This window comes from Pollachius pollachius (assembly GCF_949987615.1).
Source record: "Pollachius pollachius genome assembly, chromosome: 15".
In the NCBI taxonomy this organism is placed as follows: domain Eukaryota; kingdom Metazoa; phylum Chordata; class Actinopteri; order Gadiformes; family Gadidae; genus Pollachius; species Pollachius pollachius.
The window spans coordinates 15,052,369-15,069,683 of record NC_136948.1 but is presented as its reverse complement, the minus strand read 5'-3'; the positions used below and the strand labels follow the sequence as shown (position 1 = coordinate 15,069,683).

Sequence of the window (17,315 nt, the reverse complement as noted above, 5' to 3'; positions counted from 1 at the left end):
CGGCCGGAAAGACCTTCCCCGCATCACAATACAACCCCAGCCCCTCAGCACCTGCAATGGCTGCATCCTCTTTCGTCTTTTCTGAGAAATGCTAAAAAAAAAAAGCGTATTTTAATAAAAAACCTTTATTCCCCAGAAGGAATCTGGCCTGTTCACCAATAAGAGTGATGCTGTTGGGAACCTTTTTAGGAAATGTATCCCATGCCCCACTGCTGAAACTGACATCACTATTTGTTATTCATTCTTGTTGACCGAGCTCACTATGAATGATGTGTACTCAGTGGTTTTATTTCTCTTGGTAAAAACGTACCACCTGTGTTTCCATGTGGAGAAGCAGCTGACCCGTGGGTCTGTCCTCCTCTATGAAGCTGAAACCGTCCCTGGTGTTGCGTGGCTGGTCTCCTTTCTCGGCCTCCCGAAAAGCCCTTGTGCTCCGTGGTGGCAGGGTGCTGTCGGGCCGTCGGATCACATGAGCACGCCCTTCTCTGCCAGACACTGGATTCTCAAAACAAGTCCGTGGTGGATGGAACCGTCAGCCCCCCCCCCCCCCCCCCCGCTGTGAAAACACAACGCTTCCCCTCCCAGTAATAGTACGCTGTCCCCCTTCAAGGCATCTGTTGACAGTGACACAGTGTCCGAGCTCTCTCTCTGCTTCCTTTTTGCTGAGCAGAAGGAAGGGCATTTTAAGGGGCAGATTCATGAGTTACTCATTACTTTAGATCTGCTGCTCTTCAAGGTTTATATATCTACATATACAAGGAGATGTACGCAACAACTTTGCTGTCCTTGTTTTTCATGAACGGCTGTTAAGATGGTAGAAAAATAACGCTTTGCTGTTTTCTTAACAGACAGGCCTAATTGCACTTCTTGTCACACCCATCAACTTTGTCCACATGCTTGCTGGCGTCTGGTGCCTGGTTCTGCCTGTCAGAGTCAAGCTTAGTCATTAGGGACATGATGGAAATGGGGATTTGTGGTCATTCATTTGATATATGTATGCATATTTATTTGACCCTGAACTAAATCTGGCATATGTGTGACATATTCCAGCTTCAGCCTGATATGCAGTACAAAGTGGTCCGCAATCCCTGAAGAACTGGCACCAGTTTTTTTGGAGTTCATATTATAGTGGTCATTATCGTTTCAGTATCTAAAAATAGGTACAATCTTTTACAACCTTTTCTTGAGCTTCAGGGTTTCATTTACTGTTGAAGCAAGCCATACTGATGACTATGTCAGACTGTACTGGGGAAGAAAAATTAATTAGGAATCCCTCTATCTGCATTGTCAACATATACAATATATCATTGTTTTAATGATCAACCAACAGCAATCGTCAACATATCCACGCTGGAATTCGGACTGTAGCAAGTAGGTGATATTAAATTGTTTCCACAGGGCATGTTGGTGTTTGTCCTGGGTGGTATTATGGCGTAGGCTCCGCCCTATTGCATTCCTTGAGGCAGCAGAATTGGTTCTGTGTCCATCCAGAGCACCGCTGCCAACCCAGACCTCAGTGTAGGACTAAGAAACAAACAACATCATGGCCACCTGCTGACTGCAAGGCAATTATTGGCTGTGGCGGGAAAACGCAATTCAACGGCCACTATAGCCACTATTATTAGCTTGGTGTGTGTGTGTGTGTGTGTGTGTGTGTGTGTGTGTTAATGTAACCACTGTTTCAGTGGTAGGTCCAGATTTCCATCTACCTTCAACAGTGACTGGGGGCGAGATGTGAAAATTAGTGCCACAGAGTTAAAACCACAGGATCTATTGGGAAGAGGAATCTCGAGGCTCTAGCTTCTAGGAACACCAAGATTAGTGTACTACCGTGTGGGCCTTGAAGTGTCCACTGTCTGCAACCCTCCTCGGCCAAGCTCCAAACGACTAGGCATGGTAGGCTGCCATCCTCCTCCTCCTCCTCCTCTTTAGACTCAAGCATGCTATCACAAGACTGCTCATCTTCGTCTTGCATTCAGGATTTTTATCAGTTTGTTTTTTTTACCCCGCTCCTGTGGTCTCATCCCGTCTCCGTCGCGCTCCAGGGGCTGGCTAGGAAGATCGACACAGATGGTAGAGCAGGGAGAGCGGAGAGCGGAGAGGGCTGGATGAGAGGCACTTTGACGCCTTTCTGACAAGCATGAAGCATGTCAAACAGAACACACACACACACACACACACACACACACACACACACACACACACACACACACACACACACACACACACACACACACACACACACACACACACACACACACAGGGTCTAATTAATGGAGTTGAAGTCGCAATTAGATTCTAGCTCAATGATTTAATTTCCCATTCGCAGGTTGCTCTGATCAGTTTTTGCTCAATATCCATTTTCCAGAAGGCACAATGTGAGTGTCCTAGCAGTCAGTGGCCTATCACAGGTATTAATCTGGCAAGCAAACCAAATGGCCAGTGTCACAAACGTATTCATTAGCCTTTTCCATGAAAGATGGTTCACAATGATAATGGTACAAGTCCATTATCCTGTTGTTATTTTTTTGCTGGATTGAGGATCTTATTAGCAAATTATTTAGTGATTCAAATTTAAGATTAGTAATTTCTGTCAGGATTATGCAATTCCCATAATATGGGAGGAGGTAGTCCAGGTCTGCTTTGATATTCATAGCACAGCAATTTGCTCAATATACAAGAATACAAGCCTGTATGGTAGCCGACTAAATGCTCAACACTCAGTCAACCGCAACTGACACATTCCTTGTTTGTTTATCTTTATAAAAGGATTTCCTTCTTCTTTCCTATCTCTTCTTCTTTCTCACCCTTCCCATCCTCCCCTTCACCTCGGCTTCCCGTCGTGGGGGCGTTCATGGGGTTCTGGTCAAGGGACAGCTCGTGACTCCATAACTAGCGGGCCCACAGGCCCACAGGAAGGCCAGTCTGACAGACTGAGCAGCGTTTGATGAGCCCTGGGCCATGTGACGGGTCCAGATAAGAGGTCCCCTTCAACTCTGTGGGGCCCCTCAATGCCACTGGGCTCACTGCTCTGTCATCAGTCCATACCACCCTCACCTCTTGTTTTTGCATTTGTATAACAAGTCAGGGATATTTTTTAAATAGTTAAATCTTTAATTATATTCATGTTTCCCTTCAATGCGTAGTTCTGATATGAAGACCAGACCGGGAGCACATGTTTCCTACTAGTAGTATAATGGCTAGTAGGCCCGTTATTGAGACGGGTCTATTGACTCCCTATATTGGCAATTCTGTATTATCTTTATATAAGAAGACACAGTAGCTGATGTTGAAAGGCTTTATGTGTATAGTGAGGCCTTTATGACCTATTATTATTTGCTTTGTTTATTATACTTCTATTATATGAAGCCCATATGTGAGTCCACTTGGGGCAACAATACAGATTATTTGAATTGTAGAGAACTAATGTCTTTTGTAATTGCAAATATAAATTACTGAGTCAACATTAAGTTATGAAAGGCTGTATAGGCTTAGTTTTGAATGCAGAGCACAAATGAGGATGAGGCAGCATTTTACACTTTAATGCTTGTAGGAGCGAATATTATTTAATGAAGTGTTGTCTCCTTTGGGGTAGTGTGTGTGTGTGTGTGCGTGTGTGCGTGTGCGTGTGTGTATGTGTGTGTCCGAAAAAGATAACAGTTGTCGATCTAAAGCACAAATTTGATAAATGAGTCTCTTCGTGTTTGAGAATGAGAGTGCAAATGAATGATGTCAGTTGATGCCAAACGGATAAACAACATTATTTTTGCATACACACAAACACACACAAACACTGTCTGTGTGTGACCTCTCATTGATTCCGGACTTGTTGTTAAAGTAGTCTTAAGTAGAACAGGCTGACCTAACAACTCCACGATGTGACACAGCCTGCAGGTATATCCATACCTGGCTCTGATATAACCCAGTTAATCACTTCATCATCCTCATCAGTATTTCTCTGCATCAGTGGCCAAGTGTCAGAAGGGGAAGCCATCAGCGTCAACGGATAGGGCTCTACTTTCACAGTTGAATAACAATATTCAGAGAACGCTTGCCCCCCTGCATTTAAACTGTAAAACAACCATAATGACTGAATAGGATTTAGTGCTTCACTTGCAAACTTTTCTAAACGGGGACTTAGTCTTGCTTACATTGTGTACTTTCCTTTCTTTTATCTGCTTAAAGCGGTGTTATGTTTGGTGACATTTAATCCCACAAAGCCTGAATAGGCCTAGGATCTTCCATACATTTTTTTTTGTAAACACTGCTCATGGATTTGGAGATAATGCCTTGCAGCTTGACACTTGGCACATTGTTATGCATTATGCAAGCTTTCTGGTTCACTGCAAAAAGGAAAGATCTAGCCAAGATGCTCTGGTGCCCGATGCAGCTTTTCCTGCGTGTCCAGCTTTGCTTTGCTGTCCAGAGACACAGGCCTGTCAGTTGTTTCCTGTGCAGCTGCAGTCCAGCTCCTGTCCCTTCAACATAATGAGCCTTTCTCCAGGGAACAGTCTCTAGCAGGGAGCACAGGAGCCCTGGCTGGGGAGGTGAATTTGCCTATCAAGCTCTTTTGCGTTTGTTTGTGTGTACGTGCGCATGTGCGTGTGGGTGCCCGCGTGTGTGTGTGTGTGTGTGTGTGTGTGTGCTGTGTACATTATATAAATATATGTGCTGTACTTGCAAGTATTTTATCTCTGTGCATTCACTCCCAAGCCCATTAAACAAAAAGGAAAAATGTCATTACAACAGAGTTACGATGTCTTCATTGTCCATAACATTAATCTCGGCGCATCGGGAACGTTTTTTTCTGACACGCTGCCCGTTTGACATGCCAGCCCTCCTCCCTGAGCACGGCGGCGGCTGGTAAACGTCCAGTGTGCCATGCGGGGAGTGGAGACACGCAGCAGAAGGTGAGCCTTAATAGCTCGGTTAGTGTGCCAGCGCTCCTCCCCTAGCCTGTATCTGATCATCCAGGCCCGAGACGCCTCTCTCATTACCGCCGTTGTCCGAGAGACACCCCGGTCGCCCGCCCAACGCCCCGCTTTAGGGAGCGTTCCGATACCGCGGCGCAAACGTCTCCCTACTTGTCTTTGTGTCCCGCGGCCGGCCTGAAGTTTCCCTCCTTGAGGGCGGCGGTGTCTGTGTGTGTGTGTGTAGTACTGTGTGTGTGTGTGTGTGTGTGTAGTACTGTGTGTGTGTGTGTGTGTGTGTGTGTGTGTGTGTGTGTGTGTGTGTGTGTGTGACCGAATCGTTCCCGGTCCCTTCAGCCCGGCCTGGACGGAGGCCAGGCCAAGCTATTTCTCCTTCCAAAACCAAAAACCTGATCATACCCAGTGCCAAACGCACACACCGTGATCAAGGTCAGAACATTTTAGGGGATTTTCGTAAAATCCCTGCAAAACCGGCAGAGGTCACGCTGTATTCTACACACAGTCACACAGACTTACTTACCTACTTATTTTTAAGGGTTACTCTGGTGAAGCGAGGCAGATTGTTTCATAGAGGGAGGACTGTGAGGATGTCCTAGATACAAGGCACAAGTGTGTGTGAGGTAATTCCCCACTGATCAAGGTGTGTGTGTGTGTGTGTGTGTGTGTGGTATTCTCTTCTGGCACACAGACCCCCTCATTCTTTCAGTCTGGTAACGCACACACCAACCACACCCTCCCTATAGAGATCTGTCAACAGTGAGCGATGTCCACGCTTTTATGTGGGTCAGGCATTGATTTAATTGTTCGCCCTGGAGTATCTCTGTAGCAGTGTTGTTAATCGGACTGTTCTTTTATCCTTGACGTGTTGAGTGCCTGTTAACTGTACGATGCCACCAAGTTTGGTCCTGTGATTTTAAGTCTAATTATGCATAAATCCTTTCAGGAAACCTTCTATTCATGCACTCTGCCTTTGTTTCTGTTTTTCTGATTCACAGACATCAGCGAGAAGAGTGAGCTGAAGACCTTCTTCGAGAGTAACTGTTCTCAGATTTATTTTATCTTCTATGAAAATTTCATCACACTGGAAAGCAACTTAAAGCAAAAAGGTAAGGACTGTGGCACATCCCCCCATTTGCAAATCTTTCATTGGCATCAAAATAATGATAATCTTCCCTACAAGTTTAAAAGGTCTTTCAGTGGCTTTGGCGACAATAGCACACTCGCATTCAAACGTTTTAAGTTCCCCACACCCAATCTGTGGTCCACTTCATAAAAAAAGTCCCTCATGTGATGATCGCTGCAGGCAAGTCGGCAAAACATAATTTAATACTGCTCTGTGCAGGTAACCCACTGGATGTGTTTTGTTTTAACCACCAGGGAATCCATGTGGGCCCCTCTGTTAAAATAAGGAGTGGGGGAGCCCCAGGTTTTATAGACTCCATTATCAGACTGATTTATAGGCCACCGCGGGCTGCAGACGCACTCTGGGGAATTGTCCTTTGCAATGTTTTGTTCTATAATATCCTTTCACTTGGCCCACATTGAGCACTGTTTGGTAGTCGTCATATAGCTATTTAGGCGACATTAAGGGATTTGATTCATATTCCAATCAAGCAAAAGTGAGCTTATGAGCGAATGCACAGTTATGAAGTCATTTTCTAATTAATTGCAAGTTATTCGTTAATGCGCCAAACCTGGAATGACACACAATTTATGTATCATCACAGTGGTCATTACTTTGTTTAAGTCATTATGGAAATGGTTTTACACACTGTGGCATTGCAATTAATTAATTGGGGTATAGAAGTTTGAGAATGCAATTTTTGTCATGTTTGCACTTCAACATTTCTTAATGTCACAAACAACCTTTTTTTTCTCTTTCAGGGAACAAATCTCAAAGGGAAGAGCTGGACTCCATCCTCTTTATTTTTGAAGTAAGTCTGTTTAGTTCTCTATATCCAGTTCTGATGGCTGTCTATCGCCCCTGTTTCCAGTTGGAGAGGCCCTACCTTGTTTACTGAGCTGATGGGAGGGGCTACAGTTTCCATGACACCCCATGAAGAAGTCAGGCTACTTCCTGAAATTACCTCAAATAGCCTAGTAACCAATTGGAGGTTGAATTAATGAGAGCGAAAACAATTGCCTCTGATGGAGTGTTTTTCATCCTGTGTGTGTGTGTGTGTGTGTGTGTGTGCGTGTACATATTTAAATTGTGTGTGTGTGTGTGTGTGTATATATTTCATAGTATATTTGCCATTCCCATGTGTTTAATGTAAAGTGTGTTTCCGTGCGTGAGCTATGCGTGGTTGGCCTCACATCCAGGCGCGCTCTCTTCTGTAGGGTAAAGTCCTCTCCTCCCCTAGCTTGTTTTCCCACCTGACTGCGAGGGAGGCTCCTGTTTCCAATACAAACAGCCCGCTCTCCAGTTACAATTGCCCAGGGCGGGGCCTTGGAGGATGACAGGGCATAGACCTTGGTTCCTTTCACACCCAGTGAGGCAGGTTGGCTCAAACCCGGTCTGTAAAGGGTCTTCTTTTCCCAGGGCAGGACAGAGGAAGATGATACCGGGGGGGGGGGGGGGGTCTGGGAGTATTGTGGTGCACGCTCACCAGTCTGTCTGTCAGGCTGTCTGTCTCTCCGTGGAATCAATTCTGTGTTAAAGCCGTGTCTGGCCGTGTGCCATTATTAGCAGGGACGCTAATGGACCAGTTATGTAGGCCTAATGCATTCTGGTTTCTTTCTAACATTGTTACATAATGTACCAATGCTGTGAGTTACATTGCCATAAGAGCACTATGCACTAGATGTAAGTAGTTTTAGTTTGCCTGATACACAGTAAGCATGCATATAATTACCTTTGGTTCAACTGATGGTTCAGTCAAATTGTGCTTAGAAAAAAAAACTTGTACTCTTCCCTACTTCAGAATCTGCAAAACGTTGACAGAAAAAAAATAATTGAAAAAAAAATATTAGCACCCACATCTTTTTCCTTTAAAAAAAGTAAATGGCTCCCTGTCTGTCCTATGTGAAATAGTCTTTTATGATTTTTAATATCTCTATCAGTCCTTCTTTTATTTCGTGCCGCCCAATAACAAAATATTTAAGAACGTTTCAAATGTAATTGCTCGCCAAAAAACAGTTTCTCATCGGAGAGATCCGGCAAAAGGCCTTCTACTCAATCCTGTGTGCTTTGCGGTTGTTTGTGTGGAGCCTTAATACGTCTGGCTTCTCCTCAGCCTTCCCCTGAGCATCAAACAGGGCAGTCGACCCGCCTCTACGACGTCCATACAAGATGCCCACTATCAGACCTATGAAGTAGAAAGTCCAGATTCACTTGTCTCCCCCGCATTTTGGGGGGGGTTCATGTTTTTAAAAGGGAAACCATTACCCAAAGCCGCTTAGCCACGTCGACGTGCGCCTTTTTGTGGTCGTGTCCTGCGACGGCGGCCGCTATATGCTGTGTCTAGGAGATAAGCTCACGGCGTGTACAGGACTGATACCCTGTCTGCTCTGATCCACCCCGCCTGCGACATTCTGTCAAGACGCCACATTCGATTACACACGCTGGATCACCACCACCGCCGCCGCCATCGCCACCCCGTCGAGGGGAAAACCGTTTCCGTGCATTATTTTGTGCGTGCACAATAACATTTACACACGCTGCAATTGTTTGAAGTCGCGTTTACACCGCGGGTGGTTTTGTGCAGAAAGTTATGTCATGTACCGCTGCGTTAACGCAGATATCCCCGCTGCTATTTTCTCATTCACTTCGACTTTTCAGCCAGTTTGTTGCCCCGTGTTCCCACGACAACGCTATGCCAATCCGAACAATGAGCGCCAGTCTCCGTGTTCCGGGGGTTGGTGTGCAGATGAGGTCGCGAATAGAGACGGACCCCCGCAGGAAGCCATCCAGTTGGAAGCTCTGTGCCTTCCGACACTCCCCCGCCCCATGCAACCGTAGTCTGAGAACAACCCCCTCCATCCCCCTTATCCACAGCCTCAACATGGGAAAATGGTGGGATGTTCTCTTCGTCTTCTCTTAGTTATGAGGTAATCTTCTCGGTTACCGCTCCTTGTTTGCAGGACATGGAGGTCTCTTCGTAAGCGCTTGGGGTTTTATATTTATTCCCCCTTGCCCCATGGGGGTAATGTTACCCTCATAATGCGACATGTGACCCCCTTTTCTCTATGGGTCGCACATCCAACCCAGTGACCCCCATTATAAACAACACTGTAGTGGTGTGTGTGTGTGAGTGTGTCTTGTGGGGGGGGGGTATTCTTTTGTTCCTCCCCCTAAACTGTGGTGTGTTGTGGTGTCCCCGCCCCCCACCTCGTCTCCAGTCCGGGCTCTCTTTGTGTCTGGTACAACGGAGGCACCCACAGCCTCGTCGGCCGGTGACGCAGCACCGGGGAGAGGAGCCGCTGCTAGTGCCTCTGGGAGAGTGCCACGGCGGTGCGACTCCCCGGCCCTCGGAGCCGTCTTTGTTGTCCCTTTGTTTCAGTTTTTGGCCGGCTCCCCCTGACACACACACGGGGGGACTGGCTGGTTTGTAACGCCTCGGGTGGGTTGTACTTTTTTCGATATCGTCTTGTATGCCGCTGGCTGCGGCAGCTGCCCCGGTCAATTTTCTGTGCATCCTCCGAGCAGTTGACCGTCACTCACTGACCCAAATCACCAGGCTTATGAGGCCATATTGTGTTTTGACAGAGAGATTAGACCCTCTGATCACATTTGAGCTTGAAAGAAGTGTCTTCTGTTTTGAGATCCCGCCAGTGGTTTTAGTTTTACTCATCCATCCACCTGCCAAGCCCACAGGCTGATGGACGCCTCGATGTGCTCCTTTAGGCAAGAATATAAAGATGAATCCCTTTCATGTGAATGGCCCTCTTTGTAGTGTATCTGAAATCTGAACGTGGCCTTATTTTATGTATTGTGGATTGTTTACTCGTGAGACGTGTTTATCTTTTTTCCCACAAAGCATGTTCAATAGAACAAGAAGGGATGTGTGCATCGTCAGCTCATCTGTTATGCTACTGCTGCTCTGGCTTTTGTTTCTAAAGCTAACTCATGAGAAAGTTCCTTTGCTCTAGTGAGGCTTTTCAGCACCCCTAAAAGGCACACTCGCTCCAATCAGTGACTATGAATAATATATGGCTGTCGCTCTTCAGTCCCTGCATGAAATTGATGTCAAGGCACATTATATCAAATTGACCCTGTATAACCGCCCCTCCTAAACTTGATTACCAATGCAAATCGGGGTAGATCGATGTGGAACAAGCAGCTTTCACTTTCGTCATGTTTGAGTGAATCTCGCACACTGTCCGATTATATTCTGAGGGTGGGAAAACTTGCTTGGTATGGATTGCTGTCATTATTCTTCCAAAACCACGCCAAACGCCTCAATGAGCTGTCTCAGGGCCCTGGTCCGAGCGGAGGCATCCCTCGTTCACACAGGCATCCTTTTAATCTCTTTTGAGTGCCTGGCTCCCAGCGCCGGACAGATGTTGACGGACAGACGAGGAGAGAGGTCCGTAGCGCTGTGACCCAGCAACCTTCTTCTGAACTGGTACACGTCAGCTCGCTTCCCCAGAGAGCCGCGTCTAGCTTCAGGATGTGACCTCACTGTAACCTTCGCCGTTTATCATTCCTGACTCAGTGTTTTGAATTCCAGGTCACTAAGTCATCAAGCCTAGCAATCTGGGGTATATTTTTATCCACCCGAATCCTGGCAATGTTTCCTGATGATGATAAGTCATGTGGACTGATAACGAGCAGAACCTTTTGAATTGGTTATTTTGTACCGAGCATCATTTCTCTAGCCAACAGCAATATAGGCTGGAAGAAACTACAGTGAGGCATTGAGTGAGGGAGCTTCAGACCGTTCCACACTTTGTCAAGGAGGTCCGAACCAGTCTTTTGACAAAACAAACATCTCTTTCAATAAGTTCTCCGCCATCAGACATCTGTAACACTCGAAAACGCCATGTTGTTGGTGTTGTTTCTTTGAACCCGATGTCAGCCTTTTACAACCTCTAAACAATGAAACCATTGTGCATCCGAACGACTCTGTTATCCCCAACACACAGGACAGTTTGTGGAAGGTACCCTCCCCTCCACCCCGAGGGTCTGCTCTTTAGGAGGAGGAGGCCAGTGTCCTGGGGAACACTCTGGGAGGGGGTGAAGCCAGATAAACACTAATGATGACGGTGAGAGATAACTCTGCCCACATTATTGTGCAAACCGTGCCCGAGCCAGGACCCTCCGTGGTAGCCACGCGATTGGCTGTGATAGGTGTTTGTTTTAAACGGCAGCACCCCTATGCAAATGAACCAAGTAGGTCATGAATAATTGAACGCCAACCTGTATCATGGCCAGCCATCAGCTATCTCGTCTCTGGCTCTTTGTTTGGCCTCTCCCTTGGCTACTGGCCCCCGACACCTCCCACCTGGACCCCTCCCTCACCTTCCCATGGAGCGCACTTCCTGGTGAGAGTGACGGAAGACGTCCTCCTAATGGAAACATAAAGCCTTCATATTTCAAGCAGAAAGAGCAAACAACCATTAGTCTTGTTTGAGGTATTTTTATTTCTGACAGATCTGGAGATTGACTTCAAGCTATATTTAAAATTTTATATTTATAGACGCTAAGAAAACGGTCTCATACTTTGATTGCATTTATATAAAACCTAATGCTTTGCCAATGATTTAAAGTCATTGCAGTGCCTTTCCCTTGTCTTAAACCGGTCATTGTCTAAGGCTGCTCCTGCCTCCTCACCCTAGTGCTGCATTCGTGCTCCTTGGCTCTTGCCACTATTGTTGTAATGACGAGCAACCGGGTTACGTTGCACTCTGCTGCCACCTGCTGGGCCCAAAGGAAAAGTAAACATTACTTTATTAACTTAATCAAGGCACGGTTAAGGTTGGTTCTAGTTATTGCTAAAGCCTGTAAGGAGTTTTTTTTTATTGATGTTAGAACTATAACTCTAATCTAAGCTTTGAATTTTGAGGGAATAAGGGATCTGCGCTGCCGTGCCTTTTGAGATTGTTTGCCACATCCAGGCTAGCAGAGTAATTTGGTTAATATGCAAATAACAGCACCCAGTTTTCCCTCGCAGTGCCCTTATGTAACACAGATAGTTATTTTTTTTACCAACAATATAGTGTTCAGTCACTTGTCTTCCTTTCAGCTCACTTGATAGGCTTAGATGTACTTGGAAAACTACAAGTGCACGCCTGGCAATGTGCTGATTTTCATGTCACTTACATTTTAATTGAATCCAAGACATGGTTTACGGTATTGAACATACACAGTTGTAAGCATTCCATGTTACGCCTTTCTACACATCTCAACCTCCTGTACATGCAATACAACAAATGCCAAAGGTTGTCGTAGACTATCATTACCCTGTGTTTCAGATCTTAATATGGTCTAAGACTCCCAGCTTTGCCTCATCGGCCTGTACACACAGAGCTCATCCCCATCGCTCTACCTCATACTCCAACACACCACGCTGGCTCTAAGTTTTCCCAAAGCGCCTGGACTGCGCACCACCAGCTGCAGTTGGGGGGGGAAAAAAGCCCTCTTGCGGACCCCCTCCGGAGAGGAGCGTATTCTACGGCATGTCCAGGCGGTGCGGCCTGAAATCTAAGCGCGGATCATGTAAATGTGGCGAGGCCTGTGAGCGCGCCACAGTAATGCCTCCATCTCTATGCTGGGAGTACTGCTCCAGATTAGAGCACAGCCTCCAGCCCGCCTGCACAACACACACACACACACACACACACACACACACACACACACACACACACACACACACACACACACACACACACACACACACACACACACACACACACACACACACACATTGGACTCACGTCAGCCGGTAAATTCCCCCTTTGTCGCAGTGGCCGTTGCTTCCCCACGGGGGGCCTCGCTGAGCCAGCTTCCCCTGCTCATTCACGGCCCTCCCCAACCCTTGGCTGTGTGAGGAGAGCGACAGAATATGTCATTGTGTGTGTAATCACACACACACACACACACATGCAGGTTTACATATACATACACACAGCAGACACGCACACACGTATATGTACACATTCAGACACACACACAGGCAGACATACAGGGATAAGGCTTAGGCAGGCTCCCCTGGTGTGTTCCCACCAAGGATAGTGGATCTGCGTTTCCAAGAATAGAGACGGAGAGAGAGAGGGAGAGAGGGTCCACGATGCAGGCTGTAAGCGGAGGTGAGATAATCCCAGGCAGGGATCAATATCGAGGTGCAGCAGCACGCCTGCACACGCGTGTTATCACGTCCTCTGGATCACAGAGGAGACTCCCCCCACCCGTCCTCCAGCCATCCCTTGTCCTCCCGTCCCCTCCACCTCCCCAGTGGTACGTCTTTCTCGTTCCCCGAGGCTGTTGAGAGCGACAGGGGTTTGCACTCTATGGACGGAGTGGAGGAAGGCCGGGGAGAGAGAGCTGGTTGTTGACAAACCGGAGCTTCAGGTTGTAGTCCAAACATGATGACATTCACACTGGATCATAGCAGTGTGAATGTCATTTCCCCATTCAAACAAAACTGATGATGACAATGAAATCATTTTAATAGTTATAGTAATTTAGGCTTGATGTATTATGACAACGATCAAGGGACAGCCGTTAAAAGGGAATTGAATGACTGAAAGGGAATTCAAGCCTGAAGGTCACAACATTTGGTCAACCGCTGCACCCTCACACAGCTCTGAGGACATGCACCGCCATCCCTTCTCTCTCTCTCTCTATCTCTCCCTCTTCTCGCTTCCCCTCCCAAGCTCTCAAACGCCTTCGGTGGCGAGATCTCATTCCTTCAAGCTGTCCAGCAATCATCTCAACCTCCAGCCCGTGATTTTCGCTCTCTCCTCTCTCTCCTCTCTCTCCCCTCTCAGCGAGCTAAACCTCAGTGGTTGTTAGGCGGCTAACAGCCGAAAGGGGTCTCCGGCTGGGGTGGTTTTAATCAGCGCAGTTGACAGACACCACGGCGACCTGGAGCAGCGAGGGACAAGGCTTGACCTCTCGCCTTTGCAATCACAAAGTCTCATTAGGTCGGCGATTACGGCGTCGCCGAATGGCGTGCCAAATGGGGCATCGACCGCTCTGAACAAAGAAGAGGACGAGGAAGGAGGAAATCAACCATTAACCGCCCACACTAGGGCACAGCGACAACCACTCCGCATCGCCACTGTGTTGACACGCACACACACACACAGAGCATAGCATTACACCTGCGCCGTCCGTCCTTCTCCCGCCCTTATCCCCTTCCTCCTTCATCCCTCTCTCATCTCCCCAGAGGAACTCATTCCCTGCAGGCCGCTGAGAGGCCCCGGGGCCGCTCTAATTGAGTTGGGGAGCATTAGTTTGGCCACACGATGACATTTGTCACCGATGTCCCCTCTGCGCTGATGCCAGGCCAGTCTATGCTTTGCAGGTTGTCGTCTGCTCGCCAATTGTTTCTCCATTAGGGCTGATCTTAGAGTGATGATCTATCGATTCCCCTCCTAGGCGCTCCCGCAGGATTTCCCTAGCAGTGTTGTGTCTACAGTTGGAATGGGAACAAAGGCTAGAGTTAGGTTTGCTGTCCGAGTCAACAGAGCTTTATTGGAGCAAAGGGAAACATGATTTATATGCTACACTTCAGTAGTAAATGTTGGTTTTTTTAACGTTACACGCTTCCTTTTTCCAACTTTTCTTTTTTCCTTTCGACAGAAAATCCTGCAACTTCTACCAGAGAAAATCTACAGCCGATGGCAGTTCCACAGTATAGGTATGTATGATGAGAAGGTTCCCAGAGTGTACTAATAAATGAGCCTGGTTATGAGAGTTGGCTGAGCAGTGTTGTTGCCACACAGCTGTACATTAAGATAAAACCCGTTGCTACTTTCCTTGTGTAAGCATAACCTCTTGTTATAATATGAAAGAAAAGCAACCAAGCAAACAAAACAGCCAAGCCTAAGCCATTCTTACAAAAAATAATTAGTCTTGGAGTGGGATGTAGATGAAAAATGCAAATGAACACTTAATTTGAAATGCAAATAAGTAATCGAATTATGCCGGCACAGTTGCAGCGCCACGCCGGCAGGAAAGACCCTTCGCAAAAGTGATAACCTCAATTATAACGGCTCTGTTTGACAGACATTTTGCAGCTAAATGGTCCTTGTTTTGGTGGATGCTATCGACTGATCCTCACCCCGGGCTCGCTACTGCAGATATAGAGGCTTACCACCTCCTCCAAAAAAAAAGAGAAAGCCACGAATACGCCGACACCTCTTTCACCTGTTCCCCCCCGCTTCTCCAGAAGGGGAAACGCCGGCTCCCAAGTTCCCTCTTCACTCTTTTACTTCCTCAAGAGCAACCCCCCTCCCCCCACACCCAACAATTTCCGACACCGGCAGTCGGGTTTAGAGAGAGAGAGAGAGAGAGAGAGACACCGTTGAGACACCGCTTAATACTAGACTAAGACGAGGCTTGCTCGAGTTTTAAGTGTCCGAAAAAATCAACTCTTCCTCTCCAATGTGCCACTTGGAAGGCGCCGAAACGCCAGGGCCCCGAGGCACTTAGCGCCCAGGGAACTTTGGTCCGCGCCCACCTGCCCATCTCTTCCAAACTGTTCTCCCTGAGCCCCGGACTAGCAAAGCAATTTGTTTTGCAGTCTTTGTTCTGAACAACGCGGAGAACAGCATTGATTTATCCTGATGAGTCGGGGACCGGTTCCTCCAACTACATCCACCTTTACTCTCTCACACACACACACACACACACACACACACACACACACACACACACACACACACACACACACACACACACACACACACACACACACACACACACACACACACACACACACACACAAAGATACACGTACACACACGCACACATCTACACATGCACACATCCACACACACATGCACACAGGCAGGCACACAGCACACATCATTTGGCAATAATCAAGCACATGTCTTATTTGATTGCAGCGGAGGCCGATTAGCGTCATACATTTGTCCAATTGATTTCTATCAGGAAAACAAGCGGCACACACATACTCCCTCTCTCTAACACACACACGCACACACTGTTGCACAATTACTCCCTTCCCTGTTGATGTGTTGTGCATGGTGGTAAAATAAACCCAACATTTTCAACAATTGTAGCTTCTGTTATTCCTGCGTTATATTGAGTCATCCATTTGCAACGCCTTCGACAACAAAACACTACAAAGCCCAACGTATTTATTCACCGTGTTGCTCTGTTTGTTTCCAACAAGGTTCTATTCTGAAAAAGCTTTTGCACACTGGAAACTCATTCAAGGTAAATCCCCGACCCTATTCACTTCCAACTTCCCTCTTTTGTCGTTGTTGTCCAGTCCAAATGACGCACTTGTGCACACTCACAGGTGACTAGTGTGTCCGTTGGCAACAGACAGTCATACCTCCCCCCCCCCCCCGCCTCTCTGTCCAGATCCGTGGCGAGGGGATCCGTCTCTTCCTGCTGTGGCTGCAGGCCCTGAGGGACAACTGTGCCGAAGAGCAGTTGCTGGTGTTCGCCTGCCTGGTGCCCGGGTTCCCCGCCGTGCCCTCCACCCGGGGGCCCTGCACCCTGGACACCATCATCTACAACCCCTTCTCCAGCCCCCCCGACGGTCAGACAGGGGCCCTCTCTATAGCATGCCCCCCACCCCTTATCCGGCTAGGGGGTCCAAATAAAACACATTCAAACATTAGAACACATAACTCGGATACGGAGGTAAACAGATGCTTGACCAGTAGACTTGATCACTCTGGCAGGTAATAACATGTACATTTTGGACCCCTATGCAAAGAGCTAGAAGGTGGGGACATCTATATCTATATAGATATATATAACAATCTGTATTGTCGCTTATCGTCTAGGATATTATTTATCCAAGTGCGTTGGAGCTTGAATTATGTTTTCTTCCCGGACTCAAAGGCTGCAGCGTCTATTTTGAGTGGGACGGTCTTGGGACAGCTATAGCTGACAGATAACAACGATGAGTCCTTCTGTGGGCTTGGTCATCACATCTATTGATTCTTTCTATTTTTTGAGGTCTGCGTAAAACAGTCAATGATTTAAAAAGCCTCTATGCTTTTAGTGTTGTCGTGGACGTCGATAACATTGTGGATGTCACAGACACAAATACCGGCGTCTGTCGCCGCGTCCTGGCTCATACGTAAACATATCAGTCTCATCATGTCTTTAAGTCAAGGAAAGTGCGACCGAAATAATAAACGGGGTGTGTGTGTGTGTGTGTGTGTGTGTGTGTGTGTGTGTGTGTGTGTGTGTGTGTGTGTGTGTGTGTGTGTGTGTGTGTGTGTGTGTGTGTG

At 47.2% G+C, this 17,315-nt stretch overlaps 1 protein-coding gene across 1 annotated transcript in view; it reads left to right on the top strand.

Moving 5' to 3' along the window:
- The window catches only part of ralgapa2 (Ral GTPase activating protein catalytic subunit alpha 2), a gene marked incomplete at its 3' end in the record, with an annotated part of 91,659 nt that overhangs the window by 8,622 nt on the left and 65,722 nt on the right, over nucleotides 1–17,315 (top strand). Inside the window, 5 exon segments of the mRNA XM_079752285.1 lie at nucleotides 5,927–6,037; nucleotides 6,816–6,865; nucleotides 14,680–14,737; nucleotides 16,238–16,281; nucleotides 16,432–16,612. Coding sequence (XP_079608411.1) covers nucleotides 5,927–6,037; nucleotides 6,816–6,865; nucleotides 14,680–14,737; nucleotides 16,238–16,281; nucleotides 16,432–16,612 — 444 coding nt within the window.